This window comes from Trichomonas vaginalis, chromosome VI, assembly GCF_026262505.1.
Source record: "Trichomonas vaginalis G3 chromosome VI, whole genome shotgun sequence".
Classification (NCBI taxonomy): domain Eukaryota; phylum Parabasalia; order Trichomonadida; family Trichomonadidae; genus Trichomonas; species Trichomonas vaginalis.
This window is the reverse complement of record NC_067208.1, coordinates 16,240,124-16,260,091: the sequence shown is the minus strand read 5'-3', so window position 1 is coordinate 16,260,091 and position 19,968 is coordinate 16,240,124. Positions and strand designations below refer to the sequence as shown.

The window sequence follows — 19,968 nt, the reverse complement described above, 5'->3', positions numbered from 1 at the left end:
CCACAAAATATTGACTTGTATGCTAAACTTTGTTTTCCAGGTGTTATTTCTGCGAAGTCACTATGAAACTGACCAAGGTTTTTACCAATGAGAACTCTTCCATAACGTTTCTCAAACTCTTCAGCTAAACGAGGGATATCTTCATTGTAGAGATGCATACTGTCCGTATCGCTATAAAAGATGTCCATTCCTAAGTCTTCAGCAGTACAGAATACTTCACACATTATTCTCTTCGACATTGATAGAATATTACACCAAGTGGACAGAAGTTAAAGTGTCTGCAAATGCTTTTCGTTAGCTTGAAAATAGTTTTATCTGAACCATCCAAACCTTCGAACTTCACTATATGGTTGTAGTTTCTGATGGCATATCTTATAGCATCTTTGTCATCTACTATGGTTATTTTTGACTCAATAGGAGATAGAATAGTTTTGCCATAAATACTGTTCAGAATGAGCTTTATATTTTCTTGCAAAGGATTTCCTTCTTTCTTATACTTTAACCTTAACTCAAACAACTTCTTTACTTCATCTCTTATTCTAATATCTCTGTTTCCATCGTAATAGTATCCTTGCAACACTTCACATTTGACACCTTGATATTTTATGAGGTCTTGTAATGTTATATGGTCAACATACATTAAACAGCAAGTGTTTGAACTTCTGGGAACGTTAAGTTCTGGATTTAGTTCAGGGTCACAAACTATTAAAGGAAAGTGTCTATGTATTCCAATCTCTGTTATCTTAATGAGAACAAAGAAGCCAGACATAAACTTTTCACCAATGGGTTCCTTTTGGTCGTCATCGAATAAATGTCTCATGAGATACTCTGTGCTTACATCTCATCCTTCATAACCTTTGGAATTCCTTCTAAAGTATAAAGTCTTGCTATAGCTGATGGATATAATGAAACAGCGTCGAAGTCAGCAATGAGTTTCTTTTCGCTCTTTTGTTTCATGTTATCTGACAACATACATCTTCCACCTTGAATGCATCTCGAAATAAATTCTCTTGGTTTATTTGAGAGGTCATAAATTTCCATTCGGGAAGTACACTCTGTTCTCAAATAATTTGTTAGCAATGAACAAATACTAACGTAGTCATAAACGTTTAAATCAAACTCTTTCAATAAGTCATTGCGGAACTTTACAAAACCTTCTCTTAAAATTCTTACATCTTGTTTGCAATAAAATGTGCTATATTTTTCTAAGTCGAAGTGGTTTTCATCTATTCTGCAACCTTTGATGGAATCTATGTTTTTCATAAATGTATCTGCATCCTGGATAAACTTACATGCTTCAGAAATGACACCAGTTCTGTTGTCATTTGCTAACAAAGTACTGCTGTAGTAGTTATATGGAAATACTTCTTTCGGTCCTGTTTGTAAGTTAAACATAGCAGGAAATAGTTTAAGCTTCTTATTTATAACACTGTAAGAGTCTTTTATAATAATTGCCCTTCCTTTATATAAGCCAGTTATTTGCATTGTTCGTGAACCTTTAATGATGGGAGTTCCTTTCACTTCTGTCATGTGTCTTAAGATGAAGTTTATATCATAGCTGAGGTTATGGAAATATATTAAACTCTTGTCAGGAAGTCGTTCCAAAAATTCTGTTGCACAGTTCTGACCCCAAATGCTTTCACTCACTGAACCATCTTCACTGTCGTAACATATGTTAAAAGCTTTATGAAAGCCATCGGTACTACACTCAAAGTCAGCAAAGAAAACGTGCTCAGGAATGAACTTGCACTTATTTTTATTTACTTCTTTTGACTCTGCTTTCTTCTTCAGTTGTACACAATACTTTGGAGCATATGTCAAATCTTTAAATGGTGCAAGGTTCTGTTTATATAAGTCAGTCGTATATGTGAAAAGTTCTCCATAAGAAATAGGTTCGAAATATTTGCACTCCCACAATGTTTTCATAACATCCCATAGCGGTGTAGTTCTATCATAACGAACTACATATTTGTTCTCTCTCTTTGTATATATTTTCATCTGTTTCTCAATGTTCATTCCACCACACTCCTTCAAGATTTCTTTGTAATTTCTGACGAAGTATGTTGTCATTGGAAGTCTTTCGTTTAGCATGTAGTGGTCTTCAACAAGAAGTAGGTCAATAGTTCGAACAGTTTCACATTCTTTTGGTATGTATCTCTTTATTTCATTATATCTTGAGTCATTGAAGTAACCAATGGTAACATTAAATGCTATACCTGTTGCGTCAGAAATTTCTTGTACTTTACTTTGAGGAAAGTCTCTAACACGAATGACTTCTCTCATGTGGTCAATAGTTTCTTCATTTACTCCAGCCTGAATGCAAGCATAAACGAAACAATTGTCTTCTGTCATAAGTGTTGCAGTTCTTTTGTTCAGTTCATTGAAGATTTGGTAGCGTTCAAGATTTATAGGTAATGTGCAAAGATACTTCCAGAACTGACCGCTTCTCTTCTTATAAAACTTCTTTTCACCATTATCTTTCCAAAAGCTTTCTATAAGTGCTGGGTTTCCTGTTTGCTTAAGAGCTTCCAAAATGGCTTTCTGGTCATTTGTCAGTGTGCTTTCATCTCTATATGGTCTCTTTTTTGGTTTGCCTTTCTTTACATCTGACATCGTTAAGCCTTCATATTCTGTTAAATCATACATCTTTATTTCAGTAAGATTCTTTATGTTTGTCAAGAAGAAGTCATAGTGCATTTCAACAATACCTGCGGCATTTGCTTCTATCTCTGATATAAAGTTCTCCTTCAAGAGCTGATGTAGTAATGTTCCAATATTATTGAGGTTTAACGTAGAACATTCATACTTTCCACCAAGTTTATAACATACCATCCATCTCTGTTGTGAGTTTATTTTAATCTTCTCTAAGAGTCTCATGAAAACCTTACCGAAATGTTTGTGTAAATATTCTCTGTTTGGTTCATCTAAAGCTTCGATGTTAAAGTCAATGAGTCTATTGCCTGACTTCACATTTCTCTTCCTATTCTCTTCATCTTTCTTTAACCATCTCTCACCTTCTTTTGGTTTGTCGTCAATGGAACGAATGACATCGTTAGCTTTGCGAACTTGTTCTATAGCACTTTTAAACATCTCTCTTCTCTGTTGTTTCAGTGTGTCGTCTCTTCTTCTTGTTTCACCAACGTTTGCATTTGTTATGTCAAACATTTCTCTTCTTACTTCATGAGGTACTGAACGTCTATGATATAAGTCAATAGCAACGTCATTTAAAGGAAAAGTTCTTGCATGGACTTCGTCCTCGCCGCGTTGCGGCTTTATGAACTCATGAATTCTATCATAACTTATTGCACCATTATAGTCATTGAGGATGTCAGCGAGTGCTTTTTTGTTTGTCGCGTAATGTTTTGCAACATCTATGTTAGCTTCTGTAAGAAGTTGTTTTATTTCCGAGTGTTCTAACTTAGACAACTTCCGATACATCTTTAGTAGGAAATAAAAAAATATTTTTTGAAAAAATTAGATTAGATTTTTTTAAGTTATTTTTCAAAATAATTTAATATTTTTATTTTAATGAAACACATGCAAGATTGCAAGTTCTTTTCATACAATGCTCTCGCTACTGTCATCAAGAATGAGTTCAATGGTGCTTCAAACGTTAATGTTATCTTTAACAAGAAGTTTGTGAAAGAATCTAAGTTTGGTCAGTATGTCAGACCATTAGCTATGTCATTGACCGCAAACGTTATACTTCACAAGAGTTAGCAGTAGTTTTGAAACAAAAGGGTTTCTTCGTGAATGTCAAAGATACTCATTATACTGTCATAAAGAACTCTAACATTGACTTCTTCAGTATTGCTATGAATCTTTCCGAACAGAAAGAATATAAGAAGGGTGAAACAAATGTGAAATATTATCCTTCATCTCTGAAGACAATAACGAACAAAGATGTTATACAGAAATTCTTACCAAAGGTTGAAGAAGCTTCAATTGACATTGACGAAGGAAGTGAAATGGTTGAAGAAATTGACCCTGACGTTATTTGAACAAAAATATATTTTTGGTTAGTCTTCATATCGATATTTTACAACAATTCCCCAATGTATAAACTTTTCATACGCTTTTTCATAAGCTTTATATACCTTCAGAAATTTTGCATAATCTTTAGAAGCATTTAGATATTGTTTAAATGCTTTATATACCTTCAGAAATTTTGCATAATCTTTTACATGTTGTTCGTTCTCTTCTTCTGTCATGAGTTCCGAATATTCTAAATTCATGTTCTTTCATATGAGATAAAATTTTATAAAAAAATAAAATTAGCTTAGATTTTTTTATTCTTCCTCTTTGAAGTTATCGAAATATTCTGTTATTTTTTCCTTCAGTAATGGTAAGTCTTCTTTGAAGGTAAGAATTGTACAACCTTTAATATCATAGTGTGTTTGAGGAAGAGTACTTTTGACAATTTCCTTTATTTGCTCATTCGGTGTCATTGAAATCGGTAAGTTTTCACGATAGAACCAGTTTCTGTCAGATTTATATATTTTAGCGAGGTCATAAAAGCTCTTGTTGTTTCTTCTCACTAAATGCAACATAACCATATCTCTATCTTCTTCTTTCTCCATCTCTTCAGCGTAAATCATATACTTATAGCTTTTTTCCTTTCCTTTTGGTACTGAACGTGGTATTCTTTTCTGTATGCTTTTGTCTTTGGATTCAATGACTTCATCTTTTGCTTGAAGTTTCTTTTCCATCTCTCCACGTTCTGCTTTATATAGTTCATCTAACATCATGAAAATATAACAAGCATAACGAGGTGAAGCCCACATTGCTACAGCGTTTACTAAAAGTCTATGAACATAATAACCTTTCAAACCAGGTGCCAAATTCTTGCGATTTTCGTACGGAATCTCTTCTCTCGGTTTTCCGAGGGAAGCAATCATATGAGGAAATTCTTCTAAAAGTTCTTTTGTCTGTTGGTTTTCAAACCAATGATATGCTTGCTTTGTAGAACGAAGAGCATTCATTATACTTTGCATTTGGTACATGTCATCTTTGACTGAACGAATGAGACGTAACTGTTTGTTATACTGTATGTATTCGTATTCTTCATTTATAGCTTCATGGACTATAACTGTTGTTGTGTTCTCTGATGTTGTCATTACTGTCTTTACATACAAAATAAAAAAATAAATAAAAATAAAATTAGCGTTATTTTCTGACTTTCACAAAAGACCAAAAATAAACGCTTTACATGTATTTTTCAGCAACTTCGTCAAATAATTTTATAGCTTTATCTATCTCATCTACTTCAAACTTTTCAAGTAGTTCTGTTTCTGCAGCTCTCATATCATTAACGAACACAACCTTGACTCTATTGACTGTACTGTCATATCTTTGAGTTATATTATATGTTCTTCCTATCTTATATCTCTTTGTATTGAAGTCCTTCGGTTTCTGAACGATGTAAAGTAAGCCTTCACTGCAACGTTCAGTATCGAATGAACCATAAGTTATGAAGTTATATCCAACAACTGGGTCTAACCATAACAAAACTATTGGTATAAGACTTTTGTCTATAAGATATGCTCTTGTTCCATGAAATGCTACTGATATCATAAGCTCAGGATTTCTTGTCAAAATTTTCTGAGTTGAAGCATTTCTAACCCAGTCGTTTGTTTTCTTTCCAGATGGTGTTATAATGTCTGACAAAGAATATTTGTTGTATTTCTTTGAGTATCTTACGTTTAAATCACCTATTCTAACCACTTTGGTGTCATTGTCTATCTTTCTAACTGTTTCAAACTCAATGTTTGACATTACTGTCTTTACATACAAGATAAAAATTTTTCTTAGAAAAAAATTAGCGTTATTTTTCTATCTTAAGGAAATGTCAAAACTCATGAATTTTCGTGAATTTCCTTAAGATAGAAAAAATAATGTTTATGTTAGCATGTTAGATCTAACACGTTTTCTAACCACTTTTCTAACATCGAAGAAAACTATTTACAAGCGTTTTACATGGTATATGTTGCGATGGTTCATGACTTTAAACAGTTTTGTAGCTTCTATTTCTTCACGAAGGATATCAAAAATTTTAACTATGCCGAAGGTTTCTTTATATTTCTTCTTGACATCAGATAATAGGAAATCGTCAGCAGTTGGATAGTTTTTGTTCAGAAATGCTAACATGTCCATTTTATCTTCTGCTGGTTTCTCTACTTCTTTCTTTAAGTCAGCATAGTCGTTTCTCATACGTTCTATCTCTTTGACGGAGTAGTTATATTTCCTCATTGCTGCTTTACATTTTGAACATTGCGGATTCATTTTTGCGTTATACATTGAAATTTGACCTGCTATAACAACTAAGGCGTCAATGGTTTTCTTTAACTCAAAAGTTGTTGGTTTTATTTGTCCATTCCATATTTTACATCTTTTATCTTTATCTCTTATCTGCCATACACATTCAGCAACTAATGAAACAAAGTTGTCGTATGTCTTAAACTCCCCAGATTTATATATGTCAGAGATGTTCTTATATACCATGTCGCAATCTTTGTCCATAACTTTATGGTTGCAATGATATCCTAGAAACTCATAGTTTACTTTACGTATGAACTTCTTTATTTCTACTGAGTCAGTTGGTTTCACTTCTATTTCATCGAATTCATGAATAGTGAGCTTTTGTTGTTGGATTTCAGGCAATTTGGGTAAATGGTCAATAATATCCTGCATGTCATAAAGATACTGTTCATTTGTTTCATCTTTCGCACTACAGTCTAAATTACTTGTTAAAAGTTCTTGCTTAATTCTTTGTATTTCTGTCTCAAAAGTATATGAAGAAGGAATGAAGCTTTTCATCTCTACTAACATAGATGTTGGATTCATAACTAAAGAGTTTGGTGAAGTTGTTGTTTGAAGTGTTGTAGAACCTATTGTTGAAATCATATCTTTACATACAAGATAAAAATTTTTCTTAGAAAAAAATTAGCGTTATTTTTCTTTCATAAGGAAATGTCAAAAATTCATGATTTTCGAGAGTTTTAGACCATGTTAGAAAAGTGGTTAGAAAACGTGTTAGATCTAACATTCTAACATAAATAAAGTTTATGTTAAAATAAATGGTACCATTAATGATATCATGACTGTTCTCGTTCATGTCTGATTTACATCTAATGAAAAAGTTTAGAAGAATTTTCTTATTCTTTCTGGCTTATTTTTGTCTTTCCAGTACTCCCGCTCTAATGGTCCCAGATGTGTTGGCTTTGACTCTCTCAAGTTCTTAGATGGTATAACATCTTCAACGCCTCCTTCATATCTTACTTTATAAGTGTCATCGTTTATGTTATAGTTAAGTATTTCAATAACCACTCCTCGCTTTGCTTCGTCAATGGTTTCAGCAAGTTTGCCATTACTACTTTCGACTAATTTATGACGAGGATAAAACGCAATAGAGTCGTCAGCAGCTTTTATAAGATATCCATTACCTTGCGTAGAGTCTACGATATAATAATTTCGACTTAACCTTAAACGTTTCTTTGTCAACGGTTTGTCGTCAAGAACTACACGAACTTTTGTACCAGGAATGAGGGTAAATTGTGTTGAATTTCTGATATTTTGTGTTTGGCTTCGTTTCTTTTGTATATACTTTTCTTCTTGTTGTTGTGTCATTGAATTTGGTGTATGTCCTGTTGTAGAATTTGTTGAGGAATTATATACTTCGAGAAAATGTTTCATTGTTTCTTCGGTAAAGTCTCGCTCTTGATTTAAATCTCTGAGCGTTCTTATGAAGCGATTAATGATACCTAAAATATTATGGTTATGGTCTTCAGTAGTGTAGTGAGTTATGTTATGCTTAATGAGAAATTCTGTGATTTCGTTGCTGAGGTATGCACTGTCTTGGTCTGATGTTAAAGTACTTGGGTTATGTTCTGCTACAAACTTTTGTAAAACTCTTAACACTTCACGAGTTCCTTTATTTCTCATTATATACGCAAAAGCTTTGCGAGTGTTAACATTTATGAAGATGAGGAATGGTTTATGTCCTCCTTTTCTGCTTTGAATGAGAGTGTCAAATTGGTATGCGTGGAGTGTTGGAGTAAATTGGTAAAAAGTAGTCGTAAGGGTTTATTTTTGTTTGATGTACAACATTTTTGTCAAAGAACTTTTTAACTTCAGCTCTGTTAGTAAATCCCCAACTCTTTGCAGCTTCATTGAACTTCTTAAATGACCTCCATGGATGTTGTTCGAATACTTCTTTCAAGCTCATTTATGTAAAAATAAAGATTTTATTCTAGGCTCAAGCGAGTTCATTGAACGCGGTACCATGCGAATATAGTCACAAATGGTGGCATGTAATCTTACCCGAGCCTGTTGGATTTGTTGTGAAAGTGTGTGAATGATTTCCTGCGGTTCCACAGAAAATACCTGCGCTTGAATCTACTGGGTCACTTGAAATATCATATCTATGCATTCCCTGTCTATCCGAACCTGCTGCAAGATTTGTATAACCTCTTTTTGTTATTGAATGTGAATGACTACCTGTTGTGTTTGTAGTTCCTGTATGAGTGTGCGGTGGAAGGTTTGCTTCTTTAATTTTCTTCGAACCACCTGTTTGCTTTGAAGAGTTCGCACAATAGAGGAATTTATCTACAATCTGTTCCCACGTACCAAAACCTAAAACACTTGCCGGATTTGTTGAGTTCATTGACGTATAAATAGAGCCTATAGGATATATGGTTTCAAGAATCTGGGCCTTCATTGTTAGAAGTTCATGTTTAACGTTTATAGTTTTATTGCCTTCTACAATATTTATATTGTTTGTTATTAAACCATTAGGAAAAGTAGGAGGATAAATTCTTTGTTCTTGTACAGTTGCACCGTCTCTTCCTGTTTTTGTTACTATTTCGATGCATGCCTTAATTTCTTTAATCTTGATTGTTTGAAATTCTTCATGCACGTGCTCTTTATCGGCTTTTCCATTAAGCGCAGCATTTACTTCCGACTTCTTTGCATAATTTTCATCTACATAAGTTTTGTCGGCTTTCTTATCTAACATTGCTGGTAGTTCATGTGCTTCAAAGTTTCTGGCATGACCTTCAATATTCCTGCAACTGTTATCTAAATTGTTTAGTGTATCTTTTACGCTTGTACTTGGATTCTCTAAAGGTGCACTTGAACCAAGGGTATAGTTCAATATTATGTCGTCTGCTCTAACAGTAGTGAAGGATTTATGTGTATGGTTCTTGTCGGCTTTACTGTCTAATGTAGCTTGAAGTTCATTTATATCGGAGATGTTGTGTTTATGAGATTTCAAAACTTTGTTCGTTGCTTCAAGTTCAACTTTGTCAGCTTTACTTTTAATAGCATCTTCAAACGTTATTTTTGACTTAACTCTCAAAGTAAATCTTGGTTCAACTAATACACCGTTAACATTGAAAGTAGAGGCATAAATTTCACCGGTATAACCAAATGCTTCTGGTGCTTTAGCTACATCATACTGTACAGTACAGCTTATGTCATAACCTTTAGCACGAATGTATTTATATCTTCTTTCATTAACATTTTTTGTCTTCGCTTCATCACTTCGTGTTAAATATCCATGGTAGTTCGTTATAATCTGTTCGTCTGAAGTTATATAATGAACGTGGTTCTTGACTTTATCACTCAGAGCTAAAAGCTCATTTTTGTTTGCTTTTTCGGCTAATTTCTCATTAACATCATTCACTTCTAATTCAACTCTTCCGCCAGAACTCTTATTATCATTAATCTTTTTCATTAATTCGGTAATTACGTCATAAAGACTATATTCTGTTTTCGGTTTTGTAAATAATGAGTCAAAATTTCTTTTCATCATTACATCGCTGACATTAATGATATCACCAATTCCTTTTTCATTTATTCTCTTCATTAATTCTGCAATAATGACGAATATATAATCTGTTAATTTATTCTCTTCATCGAGGGTTATAGAATGTTTTGAAATTGAATCATTAACTCCTCTAAATAAATCAATAACTTCAGGATACACGTTTTTAATGTCTCGAATAACCCGACCAGTATCCTGTTGTTCATGTTCTTCGTTCCCGTCGTTACGTGGTTTTATATCTCTAACCATCATCAACGCAGCCATAACCGGAGGGTTTGTTGCTATCTGTTCGAAAATCCGTCCGTTATGTACGGTATATCTAAATAATTTCTTTGTGTTTGTTAAAACATTTGAAACAAGTCTTTTAAAACCATCTACAAAATTTCCTGTTTCACCTAATGTTCTTGCAGCATTTACAAGCTCACCCATTCCCGCTTTTGACCCCAAAAACGTCCATATTGCATTTATTTCACTCTGTATAGTTGTCCATTCAGCGAAACTAACACCCGCATTCGCTAAGCTGAAAATGAAATTCAGTGGATCGAACTTAATTCCACCTTCTTTTTCAATTTCAACGAACTCACTAACATGAGATTTTAAATATTCTTTCGTTAAAATTGTTTTCCCCGATGTTATGTCATTAACGAAACTATCACCGTCAAAAGTTAACGAATTCAATTTCGTCGTTGATGCTTTTATTTCATACACCGCTTTATCGATAGTTTTTGGCTCACCTTCTTTAGAAGCATATGAAACATTAATGAATGAATTATATGTATTCATGAATGAATTAAAATCAATGATTTTCATTAATGACGCCTTTAATGATTCATTTACTGTCGAATCCCTTAAAGTAATTAATGAACTGTCATTTATGAAAGGTACACTGCAAACCGTCGAGTTTGGATCAAATGCTATAGTTGGTGCAGGAATATTAATGATATAAGTCATTAAATCATTAAGTGACGTAAATAATGTTGTCGTTTTTGATTTAATTTCTTTAGCATCTGTTATATATGGTAATTTTATTTCTGTAGTTTCTGAATTAAAGATATTCGCTAAAATGTTTTGTAAACTGTTTTGAACAGCTGTGTAAACCGTTGAATCCGGAACTCTTACGATTTCACCATCCTTAATAAAAGGCATTGTACATGGCGTAGTGCTTGGGTCAAATCTTTCGGGATTATAATTCAACATATATTCTAACGCTTCATGAACAGACTTATATACTGTTGTGTCGTTCTTCATGACAACTTCACCATTTACAATGAATGGCATAGTGCATGGAGTTAAAATGGGGTCAAACTTTTCATAGTCCTTCCATGTTATGTATTTCTCGGTATTTCCATCACTGATAACAATATATTTGTCAGTAAGTGTGAGAGAGTATTGACCAAAATATAAACGTTTAGCTCTGTCAGCTTCATACGCATATGCAGCTATACTCATATTTTAATGAGAATAAAATGTTGTTCTATTTGCAAAGTACAGACCCAAACGAATACGGGACAGTAAAACTACAAACAAACTTAGGTCTACAGAATGAGCCACTTGCATTCAGAATGGTTGACTTTAATACTATTGCTTCATTCGTTATAACTGACGAAACAGATTTCATGGAGCTTGAAATAGATGGAAAGAAGCACGAAATAAGATTTCACAATAATGTAGAATATAAGATGGAAACATTAGCTGGAGTGTTAAATGCTCTCATAAATACTACAATAAACAAGGATAACGGAGAAAACTTAATGAATGTTAAACTTATTGCAGGAGTTTTGAAGTTCAGTTATGCGAAGAGTTTAAGATACCAAGAATGAGTCATAGAGTACAACTTCTTTTGGGAGCATACCATATGACATTTCCTTTGAAAAGTGTTGACAAAACGATTGAGATGAAATCTGTTCCATACGTATGTTATGGCAATTGTTTGTACATTGAGTCAAAAATAGCTAATGTCACAGGTATTTCAGGAGTTAATAGTAAAGGTTCAGTAGAATATAAATCCTTCTGTTATGAAGTAAATTCAATGTTCATTCCAAACGTTCCTGTCATAGCAACTCATTTAGGTAAATGGGTTCGCATTAGTCCTCATAATTTGAAAGACATGCAATTCAGACTTGTTGACTTTCAAGGAGAGCCTGTAGAACTGAAGGCACCAGTGCGAATGACTGTTGAAGTTGACTTTTTAGAAAATATTAAATGCAACAGCTTACAAGAGAACTCAGAGCTAAAAATATAAAGTATGAATGTTATGTATTAGGTCATGAACTTTGGTTGTTGCTGTTTGATGAAACAAATGAGTTAGTTATGTCAGTCAAGAGAACAGAAAAATATTGTGTTAGTGAAAACTGCACCAAGTCAATAAGATTAGGTTTGCATTATGAAGATGAGTTCGATACTGTTGAAGAAGTTTTGGATAGATATTACAAATTGCTTTAATTTACTAAAACATATTTCAAACAAAGCTTATAGTAAGTAGATAGTTTTGTATACTCGTTCGAATATTTATACTTAAACTCAACTCCTGGAGTACCTGGTGTTTCAATGATGCGGATGTTACCTATTTTCATGAATATTGGAGTTTGACCACAGCATTCGATTTCAGGGTCGAGATAGTCAATGACACATTGCTTTCCTGTTATTCGTGATATAATATTTTCAAGGTCCTCCTTTGTTAGAATTATTTGGTTCTTACTTATAAGATTTGTCAAAAGCTTCTTATCGTCTTTGAGTAAAATTGTTTGGTATAACTGAAGAAGGTAATGGTCTACGTTATCTGAAGGATTTGTTTGAACATTTGTGTAAGGGTTGTCGTTGGCTTCTCTTGAAAGAACTTGGTCCAGTGGTGGATACTCTAACTTAACATCTGATGTAGCGTTAGCGTTTGAAGTTGTGTTTAAATTCACCGACTTAAGATCTGGTTCTTTTTCTTTCAAACACTCCGAACTATAGTTCTTTATGACAATATTGTTTGTCGTTCGTGAGTCAACATTTGATGTTGGTTCAATTGGAACATTAACGGCACCAGCTAAGATGGATTTGCTTCTCATTTCATATAGAATAAAAACCTTTTATATGTATGAAATGAACAATATACTCGACAAGGGTTTGAATGTAAAGCTAACGAATGAAAATATTGTTGAATTCACTGAGACAGGAGCTGTGTATAAAGATGTAGAACTACTGAACAAAAGAGCAAAGGGAAGAAGCAGGAATATGAACAAAGGGTGGAAGCCTATAAAAATTTATGTCAATGATGGCTCAGGAGGTTCAAACATAAAGTATGCAGAAAGTTATAGAGTTTATGCTCTCAAAGGTGAAAAGCCTTCATTTAAGAACAGCTATTCTAACGCATATCCTCAAAAGCTAACGGATGGGGAAGTGGATGATATGAATGACAGCAAAAATATTAACAGAAATGGCGACAGAGATGCATGGAATTTGTTTACCATCAGTCAATTAAAGTTAAGATTTAAAACAATGTTGGTCGTTCCCATGGAATATTTTTGACTTTAATGGTATTAGTCATGATATGAATCTCAAGGTATGAACGAGGAGAGATGAGAGACTTATATGCTTCCCAAATTTCTTCAAAAGGTAATGTTATACCTGACTGTTTCCAAATGAGTTCAATATCATAGCGTGAGAAACCTTGAAAGATAACGAAGTCAGTTATGAGACGTTTTATGTTTAAAGCAAGGAAACGCCATGTTTGCATAAGTATTGCTACAGTTAAATGGTAATGTCTGACTTTAGTTATGATGTTAGCTAATGGTGAGTCAGGCTTTGACACTAAACCTTTTCCGGCGAAGTCGTCACAAACGAGCAGAGTGTTTGAAGGATACTTTTTGAAGGGGTATTTTGAAAGTTTTGATAGAATGTAGTTTGTCAGTCGTTTCATATCGTAAACTCCTGAGTACTGACGTAAGTGGTGTTTGTCAATAATTCTTTCCATCTCTTCTGAAGTCTTTTGCATTCCTGACTGTATGAACTCTACAATAGCATAATATTTTCTCTTACGTCGAATGTAACGTTGAAGAAATTCAATGAGTTCGCTATCTGGAACTTTAACGACAGATGCTTGAACTTTACTCATGAATGTTTTCGCTGTTGAATCCATAGAGTCTGAAGTTGCTGATATAATGATTTGGTCATAGTAAGAGTCGTTTCCTAAACGCTCTGTTATGAGTATATGACGAATGAGGTTAAATGTCTTACCTGAACCCATCTTTCCACAATAGAAATACACACCATTTGAACAGAATTCATAATCTTTGCTGAAAGGAAGAATAAGAGAAGAGTTAAGTTTGTCTGTAGTTTCATTCATGTCTTCATCTACGTCATGTATTAAATGCTTCATTTTATCTCCATTAAAAATGCAAGTCAGAAATATTCAGAACATAGCACCGAGTCTAACTGACAAGAGTATAAAGATATACTATGAACACGTTATGATGAAACCAACCAAAATTCAAGAAAGTCAGTATACTTATGAATATCCAAGACACTGGGTAGAGTATGTAGGAGGTGAGAAAGCTATTGAAATAAGACAAGTTAGAAGTATTCCAGCAGGAAGGACAATATTATTGAAGAACTTTAATGTTTTGAGATATAATGATGAAACAAAGAAGCAAGATAGTTTCCCTGTTGCTGTGTATGTGAACTTAGATACAGGAGATGACATGAAAGTTTTTAACACAAAGCTTCAAATGGTATTGAAAGAACAACTTATAGCAGAAGGACCCATTACCTTCAGAAGTTACCATAGCATATAATTTTGAAACAAATGCAATAGATTTTAAAAGCCTCTGCAAAGAAGTCAGGTTTTACATTTAATGAAGCAGATGTATATTCGAATGAAAACTTCAAAGCTATTGCATGGTTAGATAATGACGATTGCTTTAAGAAAATATTTAAATTCAGTGACTCAAAGATGTCAATAGATGACCTTCGTGGAATGTTACCATCGACGTTTACAGTTGAAGGCTCAGCAGGATTGCTTACAAGATTGTCAATTGGTGGCGTTTGGTCTCGTGAGAACATTGTTATAAAATCCAGTATAAGTGAATTTGCTGAAGAATCTATATTATGTCTTTCAAACTACATGTATTCGCCACCGAAGCATTATAGTATAACAAACTTTGTCAGTAAGTTTAACATAAGACTTGTCGAACCTTCTTCAATGAAAGATGTTGTGCTACCTAAAGATGGAAAGGATGGACTCATTATTGAGATGATTTTAATTGCATATTAAATGAGCTTGTTCTTAAAGGTCGTTCATGATGAAATAACTGTTGTAGAAGATGTTAGCAATTGTTCAGACATTTTGAAGCGAATAGATGAGATAAGAAAGAAGTTAGATAGACCGCAAAGCGGTGAGGGTGAAGCCCGTGAGAATGTTTATGTTTCATTGACTTTCTCCAGTAACGAGAACTTTTATGAGATAATATTGAAGAGAGATGATTTTAATATGGGGTAAATGGTAGCTTGGGCAGCTTTAGGCGCAATGGGAACAAAAGCATTAGCATTTGGAGCAAAAGCACTTGGAGCTTATGACGCAGTAAATAAAATGAGTGGAGGAAGGGTTTCAAAGACATTAGATGCAAATAAAGGAAGATTGGAGGCTGGGTTGCAAAGAAGTTAAGATTAAATAAAATAGGGCTCATAAATAAAGCATCCAATTTGGTTGCGACTGAGTCAGAAAATGCTTTAGGAAAGGACGATGAGTTTGCAAAACACGCAAAAGACTTTAATGACCAGATGAAAGGTGAAACAATGCATTTAAATAGAGTCGATGGAACTAAAGAAAATGTTTCTTCTCCACCAGCGGTTTATCCATACGGACCTTATGGAATGTATGGAAACCCTTATGAACGACCATTTGACCCATTGACTGGTGGAAGTAACTGGTATCATTATGGACGAAGAAGAAAGACAGTCAAGTTGGAGACAGACGTGAAGAAAGCAACTAAAAAGAAACCAAGGAAGAGAGTTATAAGCAATGAATTCAACAGGGTAGAAATGAGGTTAGAAATCGGGTTAGAAATCGGGTTAGATCTCACCACTTCACCTAAATTTATTTTTGTGCTATGTTTTCATACGTGTGAGAGTGGTGATATCATTTATTTTTTATTTTATTTTTTAAAATTATTTTTATTTTATTTGGATGTAATGACAGAACAAAGCAACTCATACAAATCAAAACATATAACAAACATACATTTAAACATTTATTCTTCCTTCCTGAGCATAACATGTTCTTTCAAATACATCCGAGACCAGTTGACTTTTCATTGACTGTTTATAAAGATAGAAATAGTTATATCATTAAACCATACGATGACGAAGGTAAGTTATGTAAATTGTACGTTAAGAAGTTAGAGAAAGTTTATGGCTTCAAGTATGACTACAATAGGGTTAACACTGATGATGAAGATATTGAGGAAAATTTATGAGAACATTAGTGAAGTTGTTAGTGAGAACGATAGTGAGGTGAAATTGTTGGCGGCTTTGTAAATATTTAAGGTTAAGTTAGTTTTTGCGTTCATGTTGTAAAATATACGTTAACGGTTTTGTAAAGTGTCAAATTCACAAGTATTGGGTAAGGTGGAACGCAGTGCCACCATACCCAAGACTTGTATACTAACTTTACCAATATTTTTGACACCGTTCCATACTCCTCTTCCGACAGATTTTATTCTATTCCATATACCTCTTCCAACATTTCGAAAGAAGTTTCCTATCTTACTGAAGAAACCCATTTTACTATATGTAAAAATCTAATGTCCGCCTAGTCTCTTACGTTTCCTGTTGAGTTCCATAGCATTCTTTAACTGGAGCTCATACATTCTGTTTCTCCTCTGGTAGAAAACATATTCTGGGTCAACTCCTGTGTTCGCGTCATCTGCATAAAGTTGTTTATATCCCACTTCAGGGTTTGTATAAAACTCTTTCCATCTCATATTTGCATACCATGGTGGCAAACCTAACGCAGCGTCATTTGACATGGCAGTTTGCATTTGTACATCTGTTGGCACTTGACCATAGTTTGCCAATGCAGTTTGTATTCTAACTTCATTTGGAATATTCTCTGGGTTATGTGCTCCAAGCTGTGCAACACTTGGTTGACCTTGCGCATCTACTCCTTGCATTTTAATATTAGATAAAAATATATCTTACGAGTACATATGCTGAACATTTGCAGGCATTGGTTCATCTTCATATTCTCTGTACTTTTCTGCCACGTCAAATAAATAAATTACACAATGGAAAAATCCTAAAACTAACAATCCGATTTCAAACCACATTTACTTACTAATAAAATTTCTTTATTGTGACACTTTCTCCAGTTTATAGGACCTCTCTCATATTCTATCTTGTCATATATAAACTCATAGTCATGTATGTCCTCTAACCATCTCATAACGGTTTCCAAACCACTTTTATCGGATGTAAAGTAAAAGCATGGATGGTTATGTATAACGTCTAAAGTTTCTAAAGAGTCTCTCAAAGTCCAGTCTACTTGGTATTGAAAATCCCATGTGTTATAGAACGGCGGGTCCACTATAAAGAAAACATTTTCCTTGTCTTTATATTTTTCATACAACTCTGTCCAATGACATCTCACAAACTCTATACCCTCAATATATTTTTCTATGTCCTCTTTGAAAACATTTGTATAGTTAAGATATAAAACTTTTGACATAAGTGTTTCAATGTCATGAACTCTTATAGCACCACTATATAATAGTCTAGCAGATATACTATCCCAGTCTATATATTCTGCTTTTTTTCAAAACCTCTCTCACAATATTTTTCTTATCTAATGGTATACGTTCCATCTTACCTATAGGTATCTTTTCTTTTAACTCTTTCAATATATTGTTTGTGTCTGGAATATGTTTGAGACGGTTCATATAGTTGTCGAAGTCATTGCATATAATCTTTGAGTCAGGAAATACGGTATGACATAAATGGGATATATAGAAACTTCCACCGAACAAATCTACAAATGTTAGACCATTCGGTAGTTTCTTAAGTTCTCTCAATATAATATCTTTACATCTACTCTTATTTCCAAAGAACGGTAACGGCGGTTTTGTAAAATTCATTTATATATAATAATAAAAATGTTTTTACCCGAAAAGTGACAGAAAAGTGACAAAACATAAAAACATATATAATTTGTGAAAAGTGACACAAAAAGTGACATTTAAAAAGTGACACCATTAATATGATGTAAATAACAACGGTTTTGGTTTTGTCACCGGCTGGTCGGCTGGGGTTCGGTCCTCCTCTTGGGTCTTGGGCAAAATTTCTTATGAGCTAGAGGGCGCAACGCGCTTGGAAGCCCCACCTACCTGACCTAAAGTATTCAACTATTTCTATTCTCAATTAGAATTTTTACATAAAGTGAAAAATAACAAAATTCTATCAACATATCTAAAAATATTCCGAAGGTATTGATCAGTACGCATTAAAAATTATTTAATAAACTGTTTCAACAATAGAACTTATGCATCTTATGACTTTTCCTAACTACAAATCCACAATTTCTGAAAGAAATTTAAACAAGTCACCTAATTTGCCGCCTAGCCCCCTACAAGTGAGTAATATTTATTTTAATCGTTGTGATAGGTTTTCTAAATTAAAATATTTTAAGTTACGTTTTATTCTCAAAAATAAAAAATAATTCAATTTCCACTAGAACAACAATAGAATTCAATTGAAATAATATAAAATTTTTATGACCGATCTATCTTCCAATGTAAAAGATAGGCACTATAGAATAATTAAGATGTAAATCTTAATTGTCAATAAAAATTGAGAGAATGTCAGAACGTGGTAAATGCCCTCTTAGGATTTCAATCCCAATATCCTAAGGTCAAAAGTTAATATTTTTGGTTAGGAGAAAACAGATAACTATAGTACTTATTATGGCTGCTATACTTTTCTTCTCTTAAAATAAAGATATATTTATTTTTTCATAGCATGTCAGTAAGTGGTAAGTCAAAAATTAAAAAAAATTTACGATTCTAGGGTTGAAGATAATGAATTAGTTGAAATATATTCTTGCATTTTGTTCTTGAGAAAATCGATATCAATAGAATTATATTGTAAAAATTCGGCAAATTTGACTCGAAATGTTGAATCAGTATTATTTTTGGCAATCTTTAAACCTTCAATTAATGAAATTGTGGCTGAATTTAGTTCATCTTCTTCAAAATATTGTAAGGATCGAGGAAGAACTATTAAATTCATTGGATATCTAGTAATATATTTTGCTAATGTGAATACTGCGAGCCCAATATGTGATGGTTTCATATAAGCATGTGATGGCGAGAAAACAGATGCATGTATTAGCATTTTTGCACAATCATTGAAGTTTGAATCTGATGGAATTTGGCTAAGGAATGCTGATGTAAAATTATCTGCAGTTGGATCAATAATATCATAGTTACATGCTTGCAAAAGCTCTTTTTCAAAAAGACAAAATTGATTAGATGTGTATTCATAATTACAAAGGTTAACAAAATCTTCAACAGATGGTGTTTGCGTTTCATGTAACTTTGATGCAAGCCATACTGCGCTTGCTCCATAAAATTGCAAGGAGTTTATATTAACTTGAATCTTCAGTAGAATTTTTTCGATAATTGAGACGGCTGAGAAGAAAGTTTCATCAACAAAGCCAAATTCATAGCAAATCCATAACATCCAATCAATTAGAGCAGCTCTATTTTCTTTTGAAATTATGGTAGTTTTTGGGGCTTTCCTTCCAATCTCTATGTTTTGCAAAAAGTTGCATATTTGATCAGAGTATTCTCTTCCGTTATCAATAGGCGGATTGTAATTTGAAAAATAATATCTATCAAATGAATCTGTCGATATGTTTGAATAATCAGGGCTTTCAGTTGGAATATATGAACTTCTAAACGGATTTAAATAGTCTTGAGCACTTTCTTTTGAATAGTTGCATGATCCCGGGATCCTGTTGGGCAGCAAAAGCTCACACATGATTGATAACCGTTTAAATTTTTCCTATATAAATAAACGGTCACTCAACATCGACCAACATCTCAAAGCACGAAAATTAATTATATAACATATAAATGTATCTAATTTTATAAAAATCCAGTAGAATA

The 19,968-nt window shown here is 33.3% G+C and overlaps 8 protein-coding genes and 4 pseudogenes across 12 annotated transcripts, besides 2 other annotated features; 1 reads left to right on the top strand and 11 right to left on the bottom strand.

Annotated features, from left to right (window-relative positions):
* Positions 1-16,474: part of a mobile genetic element that runs on past the window's edge.
* Positions 8-1,870, bottom strand: TVAGG3_0875440 (annotated as a pseudogene). The gene has a single exon. A coding segment is annotated over exon 1 (1,863 nt).
* On the bottom strand, positions 2,022-2,877 carry TVAGG3_0875430 (organellar and viral DNA polymerase type B; the record flags this gene model as incomplete). Its single annotated transcript, XM_051250230.1, has 1 exon — positions 2,022-2,877. A coding segment is annotated over one exon (856 nt), but the record flags the coding sequence as incomplete, so codon positions are not given.
* TVAGG3_0875420 lies at positions 4,273-5,117 on the bottom strand (annotated as a pseudogene). Its single transcript has one exon. A coding segment is annotated over exon 1 (845 nt).
* TVAGG3_0875410 (organellar and viral DNA polymerase type B) lies at positions 5,206-5,775 on the bottom strand (the record flags this gene model as incomplete). The annotated part of the gene is made up of 1 exon (XM_051250229.1): positions 5,206-5,775. The coding sequence occupies one exon, from the start codon at positions 5,773-5,775 to the stop codon at positions 5,206-5,208; it is 570 nt and encodes a 189-aa protein (XP_051085704.1).
* Positions 5,962-6,870, bottom strand: TVAGG3_0875400 (organellar and viral DNA polymerase type B; the record flags this gene model as incomplete). The annotated part of the gene is made up of 1 exon (XM_051250228.1): positions 5,962-6,870. A coding segment is annotated over one exon (909 nt), but the record flags the coding sequence as incomplete, so codon positions are not given.
* Positions 7,141-8,224, bottom strand: TVAGG3_0875390 (annotated as a pseudogene). The gene has a single exon. A coding segment is annotated over exon 1 (1,084 nt).
* On the bottom strand, positions 8,667-9,865 carry TVAGG3_0875380 (keratin-associated protein family; the record flags this gene model as incomplete). Its single annotated transcript, XM_051250227.1, has 1 exon — positions 8,667-9,865. A coding segment is annotated over one exon (1,199 nt), but the record flags the coding sequence as incomplete, so codon positions are not given.
* On the bottom strand, positions 10,070-11,272 carry TVAGG3_0875370 (organellar and viral DNA polymerase type B; the record flags this gene model as incomplete). The annotated part of the gene is made up of 1 exon (XM_051250226.1): positions 10,070-11,272. A coding segment is annotated over one exon (1,203 nt), but the record flags the coding sequence as incomplete, so codon positions are not given.
* On the top strand, positions 11,290-12,057 carry TVAGG3_0875360 (annotated as a pseudogene). Its single transcript has one exon. A coding segment is annotated over exon 1 (768 nt).
* TVAGG3_0875350 (protein of unknown function, DUF4106 family) lies at positions 13,299-14,153 on the bottom strand (the record flags this gene model as incomplete). Its single annotated transcript, XM_051250225.1, has 1 exon — positions 13,299-14,153. One exon carries the CDS (start codon positions 14,151-14,153, stop codon positions 13,299-13,301), a length of 855 nt encoding a protein of 284 aa, XP_051085700.1.
* A 131-nt stretch (positions 16,475-16,605) lies between the features above and the next one.
* On the bottom strand, positions 16,606-16,977 carry TVAGG3_0875330 (uncharacterized protein; the record flags this gene model as incomplete). The annotated part of the gene is made up of 1 exon (XM_001288031.1): positions 16,606-16,977. One exon carries the CDS (start codon positions 16,975-16,977, stop codon positions 16,606-16,608), a length of 372 nt encoding a protein of 123 aa, XP_001288032.1.
* Positions 16,978-18,653: 1,676 nt separating this feature from the next.
* Positions 18,654-18,685: a mobile genetic element.
* Positions 18,686-18,853: 168 nt separating this feature from the next.
* Positions 18,854-19,840, bottom strand: TVAGG3_0875310 (cell division; the record flags this gene model as incomplete). Its single annotated transcript, XM_001299884.1, has 1 exon — positions 18,854-19,840. One exon carries the CDS (start codon positions 19,838-19,840, stop codon positions 18,854-18,856), a length of 987 nt encoding a protein of 328 aa, XP_001299885.1.
* Positions 19,841-19,968: the final 128 nt, after the last annotated feature.